General features: G+C 41.0%; 1 protein-coding gene across 1 annotated transcript in view; it reads right to left on the reverse strand.

Annotated features, from left to right (window-relative positions):
* The window catches only part of LOC117530861 (protocadherin-15-like), a 520,141-nt gene that overhangs the window by 322,084 nt on the left and 177,774 nt on the right, over nt 1-20,283 (reverse strand). The window contains 1 exon segment of the mRNA XM_034193803.1: nt 6,625-6,733. Coding sequence (XP_034049694.1) covers nt 6,625-6,733 — 109 coding nt within the window.

Consider the following 20,283-nt stretch of genomic DNA (forward strand, 5'->3'; position numbering starts at 1 on the left):
TGTACCACATTTATGTGTCTGGTCACAGAGACTCCAAAAAGGTATAGTTTGGACTATCTATGACTGAATGTTCTGGAGTCATGGGGGAAAACAGCAAAAATGGCAACAAAGGTCAATTTCAGTTTGTACAGGAGTCAAACGTTATAGCTGCCCAATTTTGGTAAAAGGTGGTGCAAATTGTTCTCGAGCATACTCGATCAACAAACCTGGCAAAAAGTGTCAAAAAATGGTTATAAACCCAGCCACCTTCGACAATGGAAGTTTAACCCAAATTCCTCTCATCCATGAACGGAAACACAACAAATGGCCGTCTTGGGTGGGTGGGGTGGAGGGTGGGGACGAATGGAGATTTATTCAGACAGAAATTAAATTATTTTACAGTATTCTAAGAAACTGATAAAATAATGAGTTTGTTCTCCAGGGAAATCTAACATAATGACTTTTCTGTCGCCACTAAAGCTACAAGCTATAGTTTAATGTTAAAGCTTCCTTTTGTGTCTGTCAAAAGAGCAACTTTAAAAAAGCTTTTATTAAGTTGTTTTCAACAATCAAGGCTGCTTGAGGCAACAAAATTGTGACTTTTTTTGGCTTATTGTGTCAATATTTCTCATCATCCTTACTTAAGCAGGATTAGTTTCTCAGGAGGAGTCTGTGAAATGTTATCAGGGCTTTGAAATTATGCCGGCGGGTGGTGTGATTTCTACCTACTGAGGAGTGTGCACTTTCATCCTGTTGAAAAGAAAAAAAAAATAATAATAAAAAAAAATCTGATTGGTCTCCACAATGCACACTCAGTGCATTAACACATCATCTGATCCTGCAGGGGCCCAAACTGTGACCAAATGTTGGATTTAGAGTTTTTTTTTTTAACTACTCACAGTTGTGTGACTTGCAATTTTGCCAGCGTTTTTATTGTTGAAAAATGAGGAGGAAAAAGGAGTGAGTCTGCCAAACAGGACTGAGAGATTAGACGACAGAAAAAAATGCATTTACTCAAAGCTCTATATTAAATATTTTGCTCCATTCTTTTCTTGCTTTTTGAAAACGGTCTTATGTTGTGTTATTTTCCATCGGCTCTGTCTCTCATACATTCTGTACGCGTCAAATTTCAGAGCGCTGCTGATTTCAAAGGAGTTTAACAGCAAAGTCCTTTCCGGTGTTGCAGACTGAACGGTCCCCCTAAAAATCAGTCCCCCCAATGATGCAGTTCACGGATTATCACCTCGTTTCTGCTTCAAACTGCGCTCCAGTCATCGTCTATCTCAGCAACAGATATCTGAAGCTTTTGTACAACAATCATTTCCACATAAATTCAGCATTATTTCATCATAAAAGGCGATGCGACTAAATGAGATGCTAGTTGATGCATTCACTGCGCGTCGGACATTTCAAAGTGTCACGGAATTTCGGTGAGTTTAAAACTGACTTTAGAATGATTTAAGAGGTTGTACCTTTATCATCTGATGGTTAATAATCCCATTAATCCATTTGATTACTTTGGGTGAAGAGACTCCTTCTCAGACATGCTGCTGTGGTCCGAAATGACGCATGTGCAGATGCAAAAGGCGGACCGATTTTTAGGGGCGGACCGTTCGCTCTGCGACACCGGCCTTCAACAACACACTGATTTTAATAAAGAAACAGAAAAACACTCTTTCCACACGGGTTTCATTCGCAACCACGGGGAAACATAGAGAAAGTAACGGATTATTTCACTGAAAAGTATTTCTTGCCCCCTGCCTTCTGACGTGCACTCCTGGCACCTGCACTGAAGAGCAGGTAGGTACAGTTTGTAATGGGGAGAGAGAGAGAAAGGGAGGTGGTGTTGACTGTATAAAGCGCAAAAAAAAAAAAAAAAAAAAAATTCTATTCCAGGTTATAAATCATTTCTTCCAAGTATTTAAAGGCTATTTAACTGATATAGCTGATAAAAATGAAATGAGCCAGTGTACGTCAGAAAAGTACAAGGCAGATGCACAGCCACTTTGAACCAGAATGGTGACGCAACCTTGGGGACGGACCTTTAGTGGCTTGAAGATTAGCCCGCGGCCAGCTGTAGGCCACTTCATGCTCGGATTTACGCGAGTACGTACAATCAATCCAGGTTGCTTTTTGTGTACAAATATAGCTTTAATATGGCTTTTAAGTTAAATTCTTGTATTTTGCTTGTTTGGATGACCGAACGGGCTCCCCTAAAAATTGGTCCGCCCTGCCTTCACCGCGCATGCGTCATTAGCCGCGGTTCACAGATGATCACCTCGTTTCTGCTTCAAACTGCACTCCAGTCATACATCTCAATGACAGATATCTGAAGCTTTTGTACAACAATCATTTCCACATAAATTCAGCATTATTTCAACATAAAAGATGGAGAAAGCGATTAGAGCGATGCGGCTACATGAGCTGCTAGCTGTTGCGTTCACTGGGCGTCGGTCATTTCAAAGCATCACGGAATATCACCTCGTTTCTGCTTAAAATGGCCTAGTTTCTGCTTAAAACTGACTTTAGAATGATTTAACCCTCTGGGGCCGACGACGTCGTATACGATGGCTCAGACCAAACTTTACTAAATTATAAATAACTTTTGAATGATGAGTTAGAAACTTACTTTTTTTTGCTGAAAAGTTAACTCCGCGGACTTTAGAGCCAGCCATTGGCTATTTTTGTACTCCTTATAAAAGCTGTGTGATGACGTGCGCAATGTGAGTGTCCATTCGAAATTGGTTCATCGTCACATGGTTTTCCAAAATCCAATCATAGGGCAGATTTACATCACGTGAAAAGCCAAAGATCGTTTTCAGGAGTAATATGTTACTAGTTGGCCCATTTGAATAGTCCCCTGGGTGCTCCAATGAGTACATACTATTAGTACATACTCAGTGCCATTACACATAGCGATCAGTGAAAGCAGGAGCAGACGGCGAGCCTCTGATGACAACCTCACGTGCTCAAACAAAGAGTGTAACTATCAGGATTGCTCCACTAGTTTGCATGTGAATGTTACTGGATAACACTGTTGCTTTCTCTGCGTAAAGCACTGTTTACCATATCATTGGACAACAAACCGCATAGACCATTTTGTATATATTGTTCAAAATGTGCATTTGTGTTTATTATTTGAAACTTTTTGTTGTGCAGTCTTTCACACAAGACCTCAAATTACCTGTATAAAGTGTCAAAACAGTTGTTTATTATAGTTTGCTGTGTGTTTTGAATAAATGTGTGTGGAAAATTGTTTTTCGCTTTATTTTTTCCTTGCCTATTTTTGATTGTAAACCTTTATTACACTTATAAAACACAACAAAAACATATATATTCTGAAAGAACAGGTTGTCCTGAAAAAAGAGACATAAAACTTGATTATGGGATGCAGGAAGAGCTGTTAACAGCAATAATAAAACATTTATATCAGGCGAGTGAGCTGTCCAAAAAATGCCCTCGGACCCCAGAGGGTTAAGAGGTTTTACCTTTATCACCTGATGGTTAATAATCCCATTAATCCATTTGACTGCTTTGGGTGAAGAGACTGTCTCAGATGAACTGCTGTGGTCCGAAATGACGCATGCGCAGCGGAGGCAGGGTGGATCAATTTTTAGGGGCGGACCTTTCGGTCTGCGACATTGGTCGACGTATGTCATTCTATGCCTCCTTTGTAACCCGCGGTGTATTCAGAAAAAACATCTAAATAAGATTAAATAAAAAACAAAGTACCAATAAATAATATTAATAATAATAAATACATACTCTGAAGGACACCTGCACCCACTGATTTTACTCACCCTGTGTTTGCAAAAAGCAACCATGTAGAATCTCATTGTGCTGCCTGCTGGCACTGCTCTGAGACAGCTCCGTATAACCAAAGTGGTTATCTCCTTTCAAGACTTCTATATTGTATGAGTTCCACCTGAGGGTCAGTAAACATCTGCTCGCCATCATCAGGTTTATGTTGCTTCATTCTTTTATTTGTCCATCCACAAGTCAATGATCCCATTTCATGTTAAAATCTAGCTATTATGAAGTACCTTGATTTTCCTGTGCTATAATCGCAAAATTACAGTATTCTGAGGGATTCCATGGCACATGGAGTTTGCTCCATGAGAGCTTGCAGACAAAAAAGCATGTGGTTCAAAATAAACAGGGAACTTGGAATTTCCAACTTAAAACTTAGAAAAATAAATCTAGAGAAGCTATGATAAAACATAAACCTCTACACTGAGCCGTTCTGGAAAACCCAGTAAAACAATAATGTTAGTATTAACAAATGGTAGCAGACCTGTGTGAGTGGCATCCAAGTCTCCAACGAATATCCAGCAAAACTTTACACATTTTAGATGGAATGCATTTCTATAGCAGATGATCAAAGGACTTTACAATGATAACTCATATTCATCAATTCCCACAAATACACACATAATAATGTCAACTTGCTTAGGACTGGGTACCGAACTTCGCTTCTTTTGTGGCACCGACCGAAATTATTCGGTACTACAGTGTCGAAACATGCCTCGTCTTTCAGTTCCAAGTTTCGGTACCCAGAGGTTAATCACGTGTAAGAAGAACGGTCCGCAGCCATCCTCCTCTCAGCATTCATGTCCGCCTGTGGACATTGCAAAGCACGAGCAGCCTGATTCAAAATCTCCACAACCGGACTCCGCTTCAACTGCAACTTAATTTGCGCATTGTTTTGAAGCTTGAAGCAATGAAGCACTGTTCCAACCAGCTGCTTTGGTTCTTTGTTTCGTTGCCTTTTAGAAGCAGCAAATCCGCTTCTTAACCCCTCTCAGAGCCATTAAAATATGTCAATCGTGAGTCACTTTTGTGCAGATTAAAGCCACTAACTGGGACTCCTGTCTTGTTGCGAGAAACGTTCTGTTCAAACAGCTCCAAACGCTGTTTGAACATGACTCGCACGGCTCTCTGCCGAGCAAGTCATGTTAGAAAGACAGAGTCCGGTTGGAATTGTATAAATCAAATGACACCTCTTTCCAAACATAATACAAACAAACTGGAATCGATCAAAAGGTTTTTCCTCGCAAAATGAGACATCCTGCGCTGACGTGCAGCAGTCGGCTGAGCTCAGCTCAGACTCTATGGAAAGATATTCATGCCAAAATGTCTGAAAGGAAATGCATGTGACAAAAACTACAGTGTTTTCAAGTGTTCTTTTGCACTGGAAATTATTTATTGCTTATTTTTTTTCTGTAAGAAAACTGCTTGGAGTGGAAAATTACCAAAACTGAAATACAAACTATGTGCAGTGTAATATTCTTTTTGTTAGAATTGATCTTATAAAATTTGTATCGAAAAAAAAATCATTCAGGAACTGGTATCGAAGTGAAGGTATCAAAATAGGTACCAGTGAACATTTCTGATTGATACCCAGCCCTGAACTTGCTGCATACAAGGTACTCAACTGCATAGGAACACCTTGGGGATTAAGCACCTTGCCCAATGAACCCGAGTCACCTGTGTAATGGGGAACTGAACAGAAAAGCCCCTGGTTTCAAGTCCACCACTTTAACCGTTATACCATTCCCAATTAACAAGAAAATAATAATAATTTTATTTGCAGATGTTCACAGGTGCATTTCTTGTAGTCTATGTTTATCAATTGTGTTTGTCACTGTCTTTCTGTTTCCCAGTGTCAAAGCCGGCAGGGCACCAAACAGATTTGCACCATCTGGGTATTTATTTACAAGCATCTGCAGATCAGGTCAACAATCATCCAGAATTGTCTGTACTGTTAATAAAGGAAAAACAAGGATTGACAGATTCTATCAGTTTGGAGACAGCCACAGAACTCTGTCCTTAATTTTAAGAATTTTAAGAAGAATTTCTGCAAACTGGTTCAGCAGTTTGCCTGATGATTTTGGGATCTAGTGCATTAAGGTTTGAAATCAACTCCTAATATACTTAAATGTCACAATTCAGCATTGCAGGGGCGGTGGTCAAGTGGTTAGTACGCTTGGTTTCAGTGCAGAAGGTTCCTAGTTCCTAGTTCAAACTTCACCACTGTCAGATTTCTCCATGTAATGTGGAGTTGCGTCCGGTGTAAAACTTGTCAATTCATCATTCAGATCCACTTTGGATCTGCTGTGGTGACCCCGAGTGGAAACAAGGGAGCGGCCAAAGGCACTTACCTTGTACTTGAAGGAAGTTTTGTTCTCTCTTTATTCCCAACTGTAATAATGGTTGAAGAGTTTGATAGTGCTTAAAAACTTCCAAATGATAAAAGCTTACTTCATAAACATCAATGAAATATCTTTATATTCACAAAAGAAAGACATCTGTATGTGTATGGACAGATTATTATACAAAATTAACAGTGACATCAAAATGAATGTCATGTTTCTGCACAAAGAAATGTTTTTGTTGTTGTTTCGGCTGCTCTCATTTTGTTCGGAGTCGCCACAGCGGATACAGCCAGATCCACATTGGTAGTTTTATTTTTACGCCGGATGCCCTTGCTGACGCAACAAGTTCAGTTTTACCTGGAGAAACACACACAGCCACTGGTGTTCCAAAGACGTCTCCCAAGTCCTAGCCACACTGATGGGATCAGGCTGTCACAGAGCAAACTGGCTGCTCACAAAGAAATGTCAATAAAGAATGATTTTAACATACCAATAAGGATGGAGTATAGAATCCCTGGCCTATCAGAGGGAGGTTGTATGTTTCTGTCTTGGTCCACAGCTTGGATGGACGGAGTCACATTGATGGGATTCACCTTCATCTGCACAGAAAACCACACAGACCATATATAGTGTGATACACAATAGTGTGGTACACAACATTCACTATATAGATAGATAGATAGATAGATAGATAGATAGATAGATAGATAGATAGATAGATAGATAGATAGATAGATAGATAGATAACATACAAAATGCAACACTAAAATTTTATAGATACAGTGTTAGCTGGAACTCACTCACTCATTCACACTTTTTTTTTTTTTTTTTTTTGCTGTGCATTTCCTATGCCATTCCCAGTGCAGGGAATATATATGAACACTGGTGAAGGTTTTCTGGACATTTCTGGATGTGGACCACACCATTCTTTATACCAGACATTGTTAGACAACACAGTAAAATCACCAGTGTTAAATTAACACCGGGATGCTAACATTAATACACAGTTTTGTTTGTATTTGTTGATATATGTATTTGTTGTTACGACCGTTATTGTAGGGTGAAGCGAAGCTATTATGCTTTATATGCCAGTTACCGGTTTTGTTGGCTAGCCTGTTGTGCTAGGCTAGTTAACGGCTACATTAACAGTAGTTCATCTGGCTATAGTTAGCCTATTTTTGGGATTTGCACTTTTATTTTACATGGTGTAGATTTTTAATGGTTATTCAGTTTAAAGGGTTCTTTAATAGATATCAATAGATAGTATCTAAGTTTGGGGTTTCTATTAGAAAGCATGTAGAGTACGGATTGTGTCTTCCTATAGTACCAATAGTAGCATAACCTAGCTAGCAGGATGAACTTTAGATAGAAACCTAAAACATATTACATCATAGCTTCTGTTTCTATAATAACATAACCAGATTATATCTTACTATTTTTTTAAATTACAGCCTACTAGCTGTAATTTAGTTTTACAACAAGTCTACAGACTAGGTAGATGTATACTACAATCTTCTCCTGTATGAACACTTAGGATTCAGAAGCTAACTCCTATAATATTATATACACTCAACAAAAATATAAACGCAACACTTTTGGTTTTGCTCCCATTTTGTATGAGATGAACTCAAAGATCTAAAACTTTTTCCACATACACAATATCACCATTTCCCTCAAATATTGTTCACAAACCAGTCTAAATCTGTGATAGTGAGCACTTCTCCTTAGCTGAGATAATCCATCCCACCTCACAGGTGTGCCATACCAAGATGCTGATTAGACACCATGATTAGTGCACAGGTGTGCCTTAGACTGCCCACAATAAAAGGCCACTCTGAAAGGTGCAGTTTTATCACTCAGCACAATGCCACAGATGTCGCAAGATTTGAGGGAGCGTGCAATTGGCATGCTGACAGCAGGAATGTCAACCAGAGCTGTTGCTCGTGTATTGAATGTTCATTTCTGTACCATAAGCCGTCTCCAAAGGCGTTTCAGAGAATTTGGCAGTATATCCAACCAGCTTCACAACTGCAGACCACGTGTAACCACACTAGCCCAGGACCTCCACATCCAGCATGTTCACCTCCAAGATCGTCTGAGACCAGCCACTCGGACAGCTGCTGAAACAATCGGTAGCATAACCAAAGAATTTCTGCACAAACTGTCAGAAACTGTCTCAGGGAAGCTCATCTGCATGCTCGTCGTACTCATCGGGGTCTCGACCTGACTCCAGTTCGTCGTCGTAACCGACTTGAGTGGGCAAATGCTCACATTTGCTGGCGTTTGGCACGTTGGAAAGGTGTTCTCTTCACGGATGAATCCTGTTCACACTGTTCAGGGCAGATGGCAGACAGCGTGTGTGGCGTTGTGTGGGTGAGCGGTTTTCTGGTGTCAACGTTGTGGATCGAGTGGCCCATGGTGGCGGTGGGGTTATGGTATGGGCAGGCGTCTGTTATGGATGAAGAACACAGGTGCATTTTATTGATGGCATTTTGAATGCACAGAGATACCGTGACGAGATCCTGAGGCCCATTGTTGTGCCATAATCCAAGAACATCACCTCATGTTGCAGCAGGATAATGCACGGCCCCATGTTGCAAGGATCTGTACACAATTCTTGGAAGCTGAAAATGTCCCAGCTCTTGCATGACCGGCATACTCACCGGACATGTCACCCATTGAGCATGTTTGGGATGCTCTGGACCGGCATATACGACAGCGTGTACCAGTTCCTGCCAATATCCAGCAACTTCGCACAGCCATTGAAGAGGAGTGGACCAACATTCCACAGGCCACAATTGACAACCTGATCAACTCTATGCGAAGGAGATGTGTTGCACTGCATGAGGCAAATGGTGGTCACACCAGATACTGACTGGTATCCCCCCCAATAAAACAAAACTGCACCTTTCAGAGTGGCCTTTTATTGTGGGCAGTCTAAGGCACACCTGTGCACTAATCATGGTGTCTAATCAGCATCTTGGTATGGCACACCTGTGAGGTGGGATGGATTATCTCAGCAAAGGAGAAGTGCTCACTATCACAGATTTCGACTGGTTTGTGAACAATATTTGAGGGAAATGGTGATATTGTGTATGTGGAAAAAGTTTTAGATCTTTGAGTTCATCTCATACAAAATGGGAGCAAAACCAAAAGTGTTGCGTTTATATTTTTGTTGAGTGTATATACATGCTGTCCATATTCTTGAGCCGCTTAGGTGGGTAGGGAGAGTTCCCATGGAATAAAAAACCTTTTCAACCTACCATCCCTGGTTCTCAAGACCAGGCACCTAAGTGGCTCTATTCCCCCTTTTTTTAGAGTTCCACCTTAGATTTGAATTTCAATTTCACTTTCAATTTATTTTCATTTATATAGCGCCAAATCACAACAGAGCTGTCTCAAACGCTTCACACAGCTAAGGTATAACCTTACCAACCCCCAGAGCAACGGTGGTAAGGAAAAACTCCCTGTGTTGTGTGGGCCGCCAGAAGAGGAGGTACTGCTGGCCCACCACCAGAGGGCGCCCTGCCTGAAGTGCGGGCTTCAGGCACGAGAGGGCGCTGCCGCCTACAGGAACAGCCGAGGTGACAGCTGTCACTCATCAACTATGACAGCTGTCACCGATCATCTGCATCTCACCTGAGATAAAAGCAGGATGACACCTCCACCACATCGCCGAGATATCGACTTCTGCGAGAGGTAACATTCTCAGCCTTAATCTGTGCCGTACTGCACTGTGTGTTTCTGATCTTTGTACAGGAGGTTTCAGACGTTTGTGTCAGCGGGAAGCTAAGCTGGTCGGTAACGACAGGGTGACGGATCGCACCCTTCACGATCAGTGAGACAAGTGACTGTTCAGGTTCTATAAAAGACTGTGTTTCATATTTTCGGAGGTGGAGGTGGAATTCCCACCATTATTGTTACGGGGTGTACACACACCCACACTTGACTGTTTTTGTTCTCCGCCAGCAGTACCAGATCCGACACGCTGAGACGGTGGCCACCTGGGGACTTTGGGACTTGGCGGCTCCAGTATCCCTCGGGTTCGGTGGCGGTGGAAATCGTGTGGTTCCGGTTCGTCTCCAGACGGGCGTCTCCTATCGTCGAGCCTGCCCACACGACACCTTCATTAATTGATTTGTATTCATTCTGTAATCTGCTGTGTGTGGTTGTGACATTCACAACAGTAAAGTGTTCTAATTTGACTTCCTCTATTGTCCGTTCATTTACGCCCCCTGTTGTGGGTCCGTGTCACTACACTTTCCCAACACTCTGAGGAAGAAACCTCAAGCAGACCAGACTCAAAGGGGTGACCCTCTGCTTGGGCCATGCTACAAACATAAATTACAGAACAATTCACAGAACAATTCACGGATGAATATACAAGATATGCTATTGGCGCACAGGACAGGAGGATCGCTAACACGAATACAACTCCCATCTCAAAGAATCAGGCATTAGGAAGACAAAAAATACTGTATAATTTGCCAGCATTAAACAACAAGAAAAACAGAGAAATACTAAGGTGATCGCCGGCCACTAGCCCTAAACTTCACTAAAATACCCAGAATTTAGGTAAAGTTGAGGCCGCAGCCCGCTCCAATTACTAATAGATGAATTAAAAGAGTAAAAAGCACAAAACAAAACTGTACCAGTATGCTAGCCATATGAAAGGGAAAATAAGTGTGTCTTAAGTCTGGACTTGAAAATCTCCACAGCATCTGACTGTTGACACAGGGAGATCATTCCATAGAATAGGGGCACGGTAAGAGAAAGCTCTGTGACCCGCAGACTTCTTATTCACCTTAGGGACACAAAGTAGTCCTGCACCCTGAGAACGTAAAGCCTGGACCGGTACGTAAGGTTTAATTAGGTCAGCTACGTAGGGAGGTCCCAGTCCATGAATAAGTTTATAGGTTAGTAGCAGAACCTTAAAATCTGATCTCACTGGGACAGGAAGCCAGTGAAGGGATGCCAAAATGGGTGTAATGTGGTTGTAGTTTCTGCTTCGTGTCAAAAGTCTGGCTGCAGCATTTTGAACCAATTGGAGACCCCTAATGCTAGACTGCGGTAAACCAGAAAATAGAACATTGCAGTAGTCCAATCTAGAAGAGATAAATGCATGGATCAGGGTCTCAGCATCAGCCATAGACAGGATGGGACGAATCTTCGCTATATTTCGCAGGTGGAAGAAAGCAGTCCTAGTAATATTTCTAATGTGGAGGCAAAAGGACAAAGAAGGATCAAAAATTACCCCAAGGTTCCTCACTTTGTCAGTGTGATGTATGACACATGAGCCGAGACTGAGCGTTAACTGGTCAAATTGATGCCGATGTCTCACTGGACCAAGAACCATCATTTCAGTCTTATCAGAGTTTAAAAGTAGGAAGTTTCTAGACATCCAACTTCTCACTGCTGCAAGGCAATCTTCTAAGGATTTTATGTGAACGAGATTACCAGCAGTTATCGGCATGTATAACTAAGTATCATTAGCATAGCAGTGAAAGGTAATCCCAAAACACCGCAATATGTGCCCAAGGGGTGCTATATAAAGGGAGAAAAGCAGGGGGCCTAAGACAGACCCCTGTGGAACCCCAAATTTCATGTCACTAAGGTTAGAGGTAGTGTCACTGTACAAAACACAATGAGAACGACTGGTCAAGTATGACGTCAGCCATGCAAGGGCATTCCCAGTAATCCCAAAATGATTTTCCAGCCTATCAAGATGATCCACTGTATCAAATGCAGCACTGAGATCTAACAGCAACAGAACTGTAGTGGTGTACGAATCCATTGTAAGCAGAAGATCATTCACCACTTTAGTGAGAGCCGTCTGTGTGGAATGATATTTTCTAAAAGCAGACTGCAGTGGCTCAAAGAGATTATTCTCAGTAAGATAGTCTACAAGCTGCCGTGACACCACTTTTTCCAGAATTTTAGAGAAAAATTATAGATTTGATATCGGCCGATAGTTTTTCAATACACTACGGTCAAGATTAGGTTTCTTAAGTAATGGTTTAATCACTGCAGATTTGAAACATTTAGGAACAGATCCAGAAGTTAAAGAAAGATTAATCATTTCCAGCACAGTCGGCCCAAGAGTGGGCCACAGGTCCTTAAACAGTTTTGTTGGTATAGGATCAAATAAACAGGTTGTGCTTTTTGTTGACATTACAAGTTTTGTCAGCATGCCTAGTGAGATACTATCAAATTCTGTAAATCTAGGTAATACCTCAGTAGTGGCGTCCACCTCAATAGCAGGGTGTAGTGGCTGGGTTAAGGCATGCTGGGATATGTTTAACCTGATGTCTTCTATTTTCTTCCCAAAGTAATCCAGGAAATCTTGTGCTGTAAAAGGAGAGCGAACTACAGGTGGTTGTCCATGCATAAGTGCTGCCACCGTGTCGAACAAGAACTTTGAGTTATGCTTGTTTTTGTTGATCAAATCAGAGTAGTAGGTCCGCTTTGTAGCCAATAATGCATGCTTATATTCTAAGATAGTATCACTCCACACAAGGTGAAATACTTCTAATTTTGAATGACGCCATTTTCGTTCTAGACCGCTTGCTTTATGCTTGAGGTCACGCAGATAATCACTGAACCAAGGTGACTGTGATTTGGGGGAGTGCGGTTTTAACACAGGTGGTGCAATCATGTCGAGTGTAGTTTTGAGCACTGAGTTTAAAGTATCCACAAGTCTGTCTACTGACTGGGTATTTGTCAAATGTGAAACTAAGACATCAGGCAGTTTAGCTTCGAGTTCAGTCTTAGTTGAGGAGTTGATGCATCGCCGTAATGATATATAAGGTTGTTGTTCCACTAAACATGGCAGCGAAACTGTAAACTTAATAAGTGAGTGATCAGACACCACTGATGTAAGAGGCATGATGTCAATATTCGTGATAGCAATACCACATGCGAGAACCAGATTCAGGGTATTTCCACTAATGTGCGTCGAATCCCGAATGCATTGAACGAAATCCTAATGCATCCACAATTTCCATAAATGATTTGCAGAAGGGATCAGAAGGCTTATTTATATGAATGTTAAAGTCTCCAATGATCAGAATGCTATGTACACTAGTTGACAAGTTAAAGATGAACGCACCAAATTCATCTAAGAATTCAGAATTGGAATATATAATCGAAGATATACCTTACTGAATTTTCATATGCTCCAACTCTGACCAGAGTAGGATGACATGTACACTGGCAGTGTTAATTTAACACTGTAAGTGGTGATTTTACTGTGTGTGTATGTGGTCACACTAACAATGATTATCATTTTCTTTGAGATGGCCCATCATTAGTCAAAAGTACCATGTTGATGTCAAAAAGAATACCCAACCTTCATACGTAACCCTTTCTAAAATAAAACAGCCACTGATTTGCTTCCAAAGGTCTATCTTTTACCTGTGCAAAAAGAATAATTTACTTTTAAATCTATGTGTCTGTTCAACAAGCCTAGAACAGCTGATGGTGTGATGGCACAACAGGGCACAGAACATGGCTGATCTAGCTGAAGGCCATCAAGAATATCTGTTGACTTCATTCATGTGTGGAGAGATGGAAAACCTGCTCCACTGCCTATCATAGAGCCAAGATTGAGGATCGTATCCTTGCAACACGTTATTACACCCAGCAGTACACTCGTGCACCAGTGTGATGTAATATTTTCCTACGGCCCGAGCCGTGCAGCACTTAGGATCTACTAGCCATCGTACAGCCATAGCTCCTGTTGTACGTCACAGACGGTAATGATTTCAGGGTGTAAATATGTGACAGCAGTTGAAAGTAAACATCAGGCAGGAAGAGAGAGAGAGAGAATTGCAAAGATGAAAGGAAAACAGAGGACACACATCAGAATAGTAAAACTACATTATTACTTCACAAAAAGAAAAAAAAAAACTACTTCAACTGCAATAAACATGGCGAAAAATTAAAAACTTGAGATTCCCCATTCGGAATTCCAACAGAACACAAATGTATTTTTTTAAATACAGATACATGATTTGCAAAAGGGCCCATGCAGTAGGACCCACACATATTAAAGCATTTAATCACTGATAAACTGGTTTGAAATATCCTACAGTGTATTTACTTTTCTTATTTTAGTAGGTTTCCTTCTTTAATAACTACAAGGTAATGGCACCTGTGGGCATAACGACAGTTAAGGGCTACGACAATCTGACATTTAACCCTAATAATCTTGACCTTCACCCAACCTACTGACCCGTGGCTGACATAGCCAGGGCAATTCTGGAATCGACCTAAGTATGTGCCACATCTGATATGAACTGCACTGAATATCAAATTCCCAAAATGAATTCTTCTGGGTCAGTCTTCATTTACATAACACGTTTGGTGGAAATCAGCAAACTGAGCTGGAAGGAGCAGCCCAGCAGACAGACAGGTAGACATGATCTTGGCATCAGTGATTGGCCTTTGCAGCCTTTAACAAATTTGCTCTTGCTGGGGAATTCCACAGCCCACCTCTACATGTGTGCCAAGAAGGGCTGCCACAACTGGTCCACTAGTCATGACTACGTCAACTATTGAAACCGTCGACAACTAATTTAGTAGTTGACGTGTTATTTATTTTGTTTAAGTCTTTGTTTTTCTCTCAATTCATAGTCTTAGGCAACGAGCCGTGCTGCCGTCATTTGGATGTTCAAATTTGGATAAGACGGCAGATTAAAACAGTGGCCATCTTGTTCAAAGCCTTCTAAAATGCGCAGTTTACCGAAGGAGCTGTCTCTCTCTCTCTGTGTGTGTGTGTGTGTGTACACGCGCAAGAGGATTTTAAACCGAGTGAACATGTTTTTAAAAAAACGTGGAGCTGCCTTTACTTCTTTCTGCACTTTCTCTACCTGTGCAGATCCAACGGTACCATCCTGTTCACACCATGTGTGCGTCATAAACTGAATTTATGAGATCATGAGATGAAATAAATGATTAAATATTCTTAACATCCTTAAAAATGAGAAAATCTAAATGAACTGAGCAAAAATTACGCATACACGGGTAAAAACAAAACCCTGCTGTGGAGAAGCTGTGCAGTGATGTTCAGAGGCACAGATCACAAAAAGCAGGTGAGAACTCTGAACTTTAATAGCTATTATTTTCCATTGGTATTTATTTGTTCAATCTTAAGCTTAATGTAGTGTTCAAGCACAAAAAGTGACTGATGAGAACAAAAAGGATGACTTCATCACACTAAAATGAACTGGAGTCAGAATAAAAATACAAGCTGCTGATTTTTGTTATTTTTCAAAGTTATTATAAGCTGCAGCTATATGTTTTATTCATTTCAAAGTGAGTTACCTCTTATTTTATTCTGATTTATTTATACAAAAAATATGGGGAGCCAAATCAGCCTGCATTGTTCGGTTCAGTTTATATCAAAATTTTCCTGAAGATGCCCATGTATTTTTTCCTTCTTTATAAGAGTTTGATGTTTTGCATTTGTTTTAAAACACAATAAAATGTTCACACTTTTCTTTATCGCAGTCCTGTAATTTCAGAAATGCCACAGAAACAACCACAAATCAGAAAAAGTTGGGACTATATGTAAAATGAAGATAAAAATAAAAATGTTGCACTATTCCCAGTTTATCCACACACAGAAGCCAAAAGTTCTTCCAGAGTTGTGTCTTGGTGGCTTCCCTCACTTGTCTCCTTCCAGCATGGACATTTAGTTTTTGAGAACTGTCTACCTGACACAGATTTACTATAAAGTACCACACTGTTTGTATTTCTGAATGATTGATGTAAATGAAGTCTAAGAAATAGTCAATGATTTGGAAATGTTCATGTTTTCATCCCCTGACATTTCTCGGAAAATGCTGCAGGCCTTAAATTTAGGAAATTACGTATAATCCAACTAGTCGACTAATCGGAAAAATAATCGTTAACTAGTCAACTATCAAAATAGTCATCTGTGGCAGCCCTAGAACCAAGGTTGGTGCCAAATGAAGTGAAAAACCTAAAAGTTGACATTTAACAACAATTGACTTTGACCTTTGAATTGGCCTTTGGCGTATATGGCCTTGCCTGGGCAATTCCAGAACCCACCAGTATATGTGAGTGCCAAATTTGTTGGACATCAGAGGGAATTTTTCTTTTTAATCTTGGACCAGGCTTGGTCTTTGCCAAATCAAACCCTCTCATGGCAGGTGTCAGCAAAATTCCAGCTGACATCTATCTTACACCGCTCGTTTGGCACTTAGAAAATGTGTGGCCATTCACACTCTTGGGACGACAACAGTCTGCAGATAATCACTGTCGTGCTGGCAGCGAAATTTGTCTAAGTTCCCCATGAGTGTGGCTTTGGTGTGTGCGCCCACTGAAGTGGCTGTGGAGATCTGTCATCATGTGGACATAAATAAAAACATATATCAATGTGGTGATATATGCTGTGGGCTAGAGCGTGGGCATGCTACCTCGCTGCAGCCCATTGACAGGCTGCCCCCAGGTTGAAACGGACCATCAGATCAGAACACGCAGCAGGCGATCTGACTTTCAACTCACACAAGTGAGCTCTGTTACATATGACGCGGTGTCAGTTCTGGCGCGCCGTCCAGAAGACATACTTGTCAGGCAGGACATGCGCGCGTGGGCCTGGCTGGACATGCGCCAGCAGATGTGGACATGAGATGAGCGAACTACTTCTTATTCTTGTCATTTCATGACTGTATGTCTGTGACCATGGGTCACCTACAGAGGAATAGATGGATCATATTTGTATTGCCTGCTAGATAAGAGGGATTCAATATAAAATGTTGTGTTTTTTATGGTGTGTGGTTTTGTTTTTAAATATGTCCATCTCTTAGTTGATTTCAGGCATTTAGCCACACCGTTTACAGGCCATTGACAGTAGCTCAGTGGCAAAGTTTTGGGCTGGTAATCAGTAAAGTGCATGGACGAATCCCATGGGTGGTATGTTTTTATATATATATATATATATATATATATATATATATATATATATATATATATATATATATATATATATATATATATATATATATATATATTCCACGCAGGGGTGGTGGCCAAGTGGTTAATGCGCTTGGTTTCAGTTCGGAAGGTTCTGGGTTCAAATCCCACCCCTGCCACAATGTGGAGTTGCGTCAGGAAGGGCATCCGGCATAAAACCTGTGCCAAATCAACATGCAGATCCACCTTGGATTTGGTGTGGCGACCCCGAGTGCAAACAAGGGAGCAGCCGAAGGGACTTACTTACATATATATATTCCACATCAGCATTGCGATGTGGTTCCACAGGTACCAGCTGGTTTTTGTTTTATTTATTAGCGGCGCAATGTGGTACACCTCGCACTGTGTTCCTGGTTGAAAGACATCGTCGCATGCATGAACCCTCGCACCGGGATCTTGCACGCCTGCCCGTCGGAGCGATGTTTCGTGGTGCACTAATTGAATTTAAGAGATGTGCTGTATTTGCAAGGTACAACTGAGCCTTCTGTGAACATTGGCATCATAGTTAGTTACCAACACATTCAATGCAGGAGCACAGTGGAACCTTTATAGAATCAGGGAAGCTAATGCTGGACAAGAAGCGAGCAAAAACCAAAAACAGCAACAGCTAAAGGGAGCTGAGAAACAGGTCTCTCATCTCTGCCTTCAACATGGCATTTACACCCAGAGAACCACCACTCCCTAGACTGTGTTTTTCAGATCATTCTTTACAAACTCTGAAGATGGATGTGCACAAAAATCCCAGCAGATGAACAGTTTCTGAAATACTCAACACATTTGTCAACCTTCTCGGCAATCTCACACACACACACACACACACACACACACACACACACACACACACACACACACACACACACACACACACACGCACACACATCTTCAACCATTTACTCCAATCAAAGGTCACAGAGGCACTGGAGCCTGTCCCAGCAGTCATAGGTGTGAGGCATGGTACACCCTGGACAGAACGCCACTGTGTCACAGGGACACATATAGATGAACAAACACAGACGGGCAATTTAAAGTTTCCAGTCCACCTAACCTGCATGCATGAAATTGATCCCATGACCTTCTTGCTGTGAGGCAACAGCGCTAACCACTAAGCCACCGTGCTGCTCTCTTGACCATCTCCACATGCCTAAATGCACTGACTTTCTGACATGTCATTTATGGATTAGATATTTGCATTAATAAGCATTTGGACAGACATACTTAATGCAGTTTCCAGTAAGTGTATATGTCGTGCCCAAATTTCCTACTGTGATATTCAAATGGAATAAAGTGTATAATAACGCAATCTGCTTCGAGATTTTCACGACAGCTAATGAGCATATTGCAAATCTTGCTGTGAGGCTTCACCAGAAAGCAATGCACAGATAGAGTAATGCAGCACCCTGCAATCTGTGCAGATAGCTGCAGAAAAATAGGCCCAACATACTCTCTGACTTTGATGCTTTATGCATCTTCACTTATAGGCAATCGGTTGTCAGACTAATTGACAAACTAAGTTACTGCCGAGGTCTTCAGGGTGTTGTTTCCTGTACTGTTCAATAATGCATTTTCCTCTTGCGGTTATAAAACTCTGTGTTACAGAGGGAAGTTTTGAAGTGGATGTGAGAACGAGGCCTGACAGCCAACTCCTCTGCGTACAGTAAATGACCAGCATGTGTGCATTAGGGAGAAATACAGAAGGAGAGAATAGTTGTGTTGGCTCTAAGGCTCCAAGCTTGTCACATCTTATCAGTCTGATTAGAGCTCAAACTATTACAGTCTCCATTCTCCCCGTCTTCTTGATTCGCTCCTTACTTGATGGCTCCGACTTTCCTTTGCTCTTCTTCACACTTATTTCACATTTCTACACCTTTTACCTGCATACCGTCTATTGATAAGCCTGTATTATCTATCACTGTTTCTTCCCCTGTCCTCCTGTCTCCTCTGTCAGGCTTTTTTACCTCCAGGGAAGGTTTGAGGCGAGCAAAGGGGTCATCTAAATATAAACTGCAGTAGGTGCTTTCGTGTGCATTAACCGTCATGTTTAATGTCTTCCAGGCCTCCATCAAGATAGCTGTTATCGGACGGTTATCTAATTGGAAGCATTCTTGAATATTTATCTACGTGAAATATAGTCGGTGCCATTCAAAATACACAGACTGGTTCTTGTGAAGAATTTAATTATAAATTAGGCTTTTACCTTACTGATCACGGCTTATCTGAGCAATTTGACCTGAATGACATAACCAAATGTAAAGGCTTATTGTTAGTGTCAGAAAACCTTTTAAAATTACTAGGAAAATTAGCTGGCTATAACTAGGGATGGGTATTGATAGGATTTTATCGATATCGATGCCATTATCGATTCCGCTCATTGATCCGATTCCTTATCGATTCCCTTATCGATACTGCTTGTGAATTTTCTGTGTACTAAAAGTAGGCTTTATGGGTTTTCTCTGCCAACAACATTTTATTGAGTCTTAAAGTAAATAAATATGAAATTGGTCACTGGATCCTTGATCTCTGGACATGAATAAAAATAAACAAAATCTGTTGCTTTTGTCTAAAACATTTCCTTTCATATATTTTGGCATGAATCTCATTCCATACTTCTAAGCTAAACTCAGCCGGCTGCTGCACATCAGCACAGGATGTCTCATTTTGGGAGGAATGAAAATGAAAATTTCAGACCCCTCCATGATTTCTAAGAGGGAGAACTTGCAAAATCGCAGGGTGTTCAAATACTTATTTTCCTCACACCCTGCAATTTTGCAAGTTCTCCCACTTAGAAATCATGGAGGGGTCTGAAATTTTCAATTTAGGTGCATGTCCACTGTGAGAGACATAATCCAAAAAATAAAAAAATAAATAAAAATCTGAAAATCACAATGTATGATTTCTTAGTAATTTATTTGTATGTTACTGCTGCAAATAAGTATTTGAACACCTGTGAAAATCAATGTTAACATTTTGTACAGTAGCCTTTGTTTGCAATTACAGAGGTCAAATGTTTTCACCAGGTTTGAACACACTGCAGCAGGGATTTTGGTCCACTCCTCCATACAGATCTTCTCCAAATCATTCAGATTTGGAGTTTCAGCTACCTCCAAAGATCTTCTATTGAGTTCAGGTCTGGAGACTGGCCAGGCCACTCCAG

The sequence above is a fragment of the Thalassophryne amazonica genome, chromosome 18, assembly GCF_902500255.1.
Source record: "Thalassophryne amazonica chromosome 18, fThaAma1.1, whole genome shotgun sequence".
In the NCBI taxonomy this organism is placed as follows: domain Eukaryota; kingdom Metazoa; phylum Chordata; class Actinopteri; order Batrachoidiformes; family Batrachoididae; genus Thalassophryne; species Thalassophryne amazonica.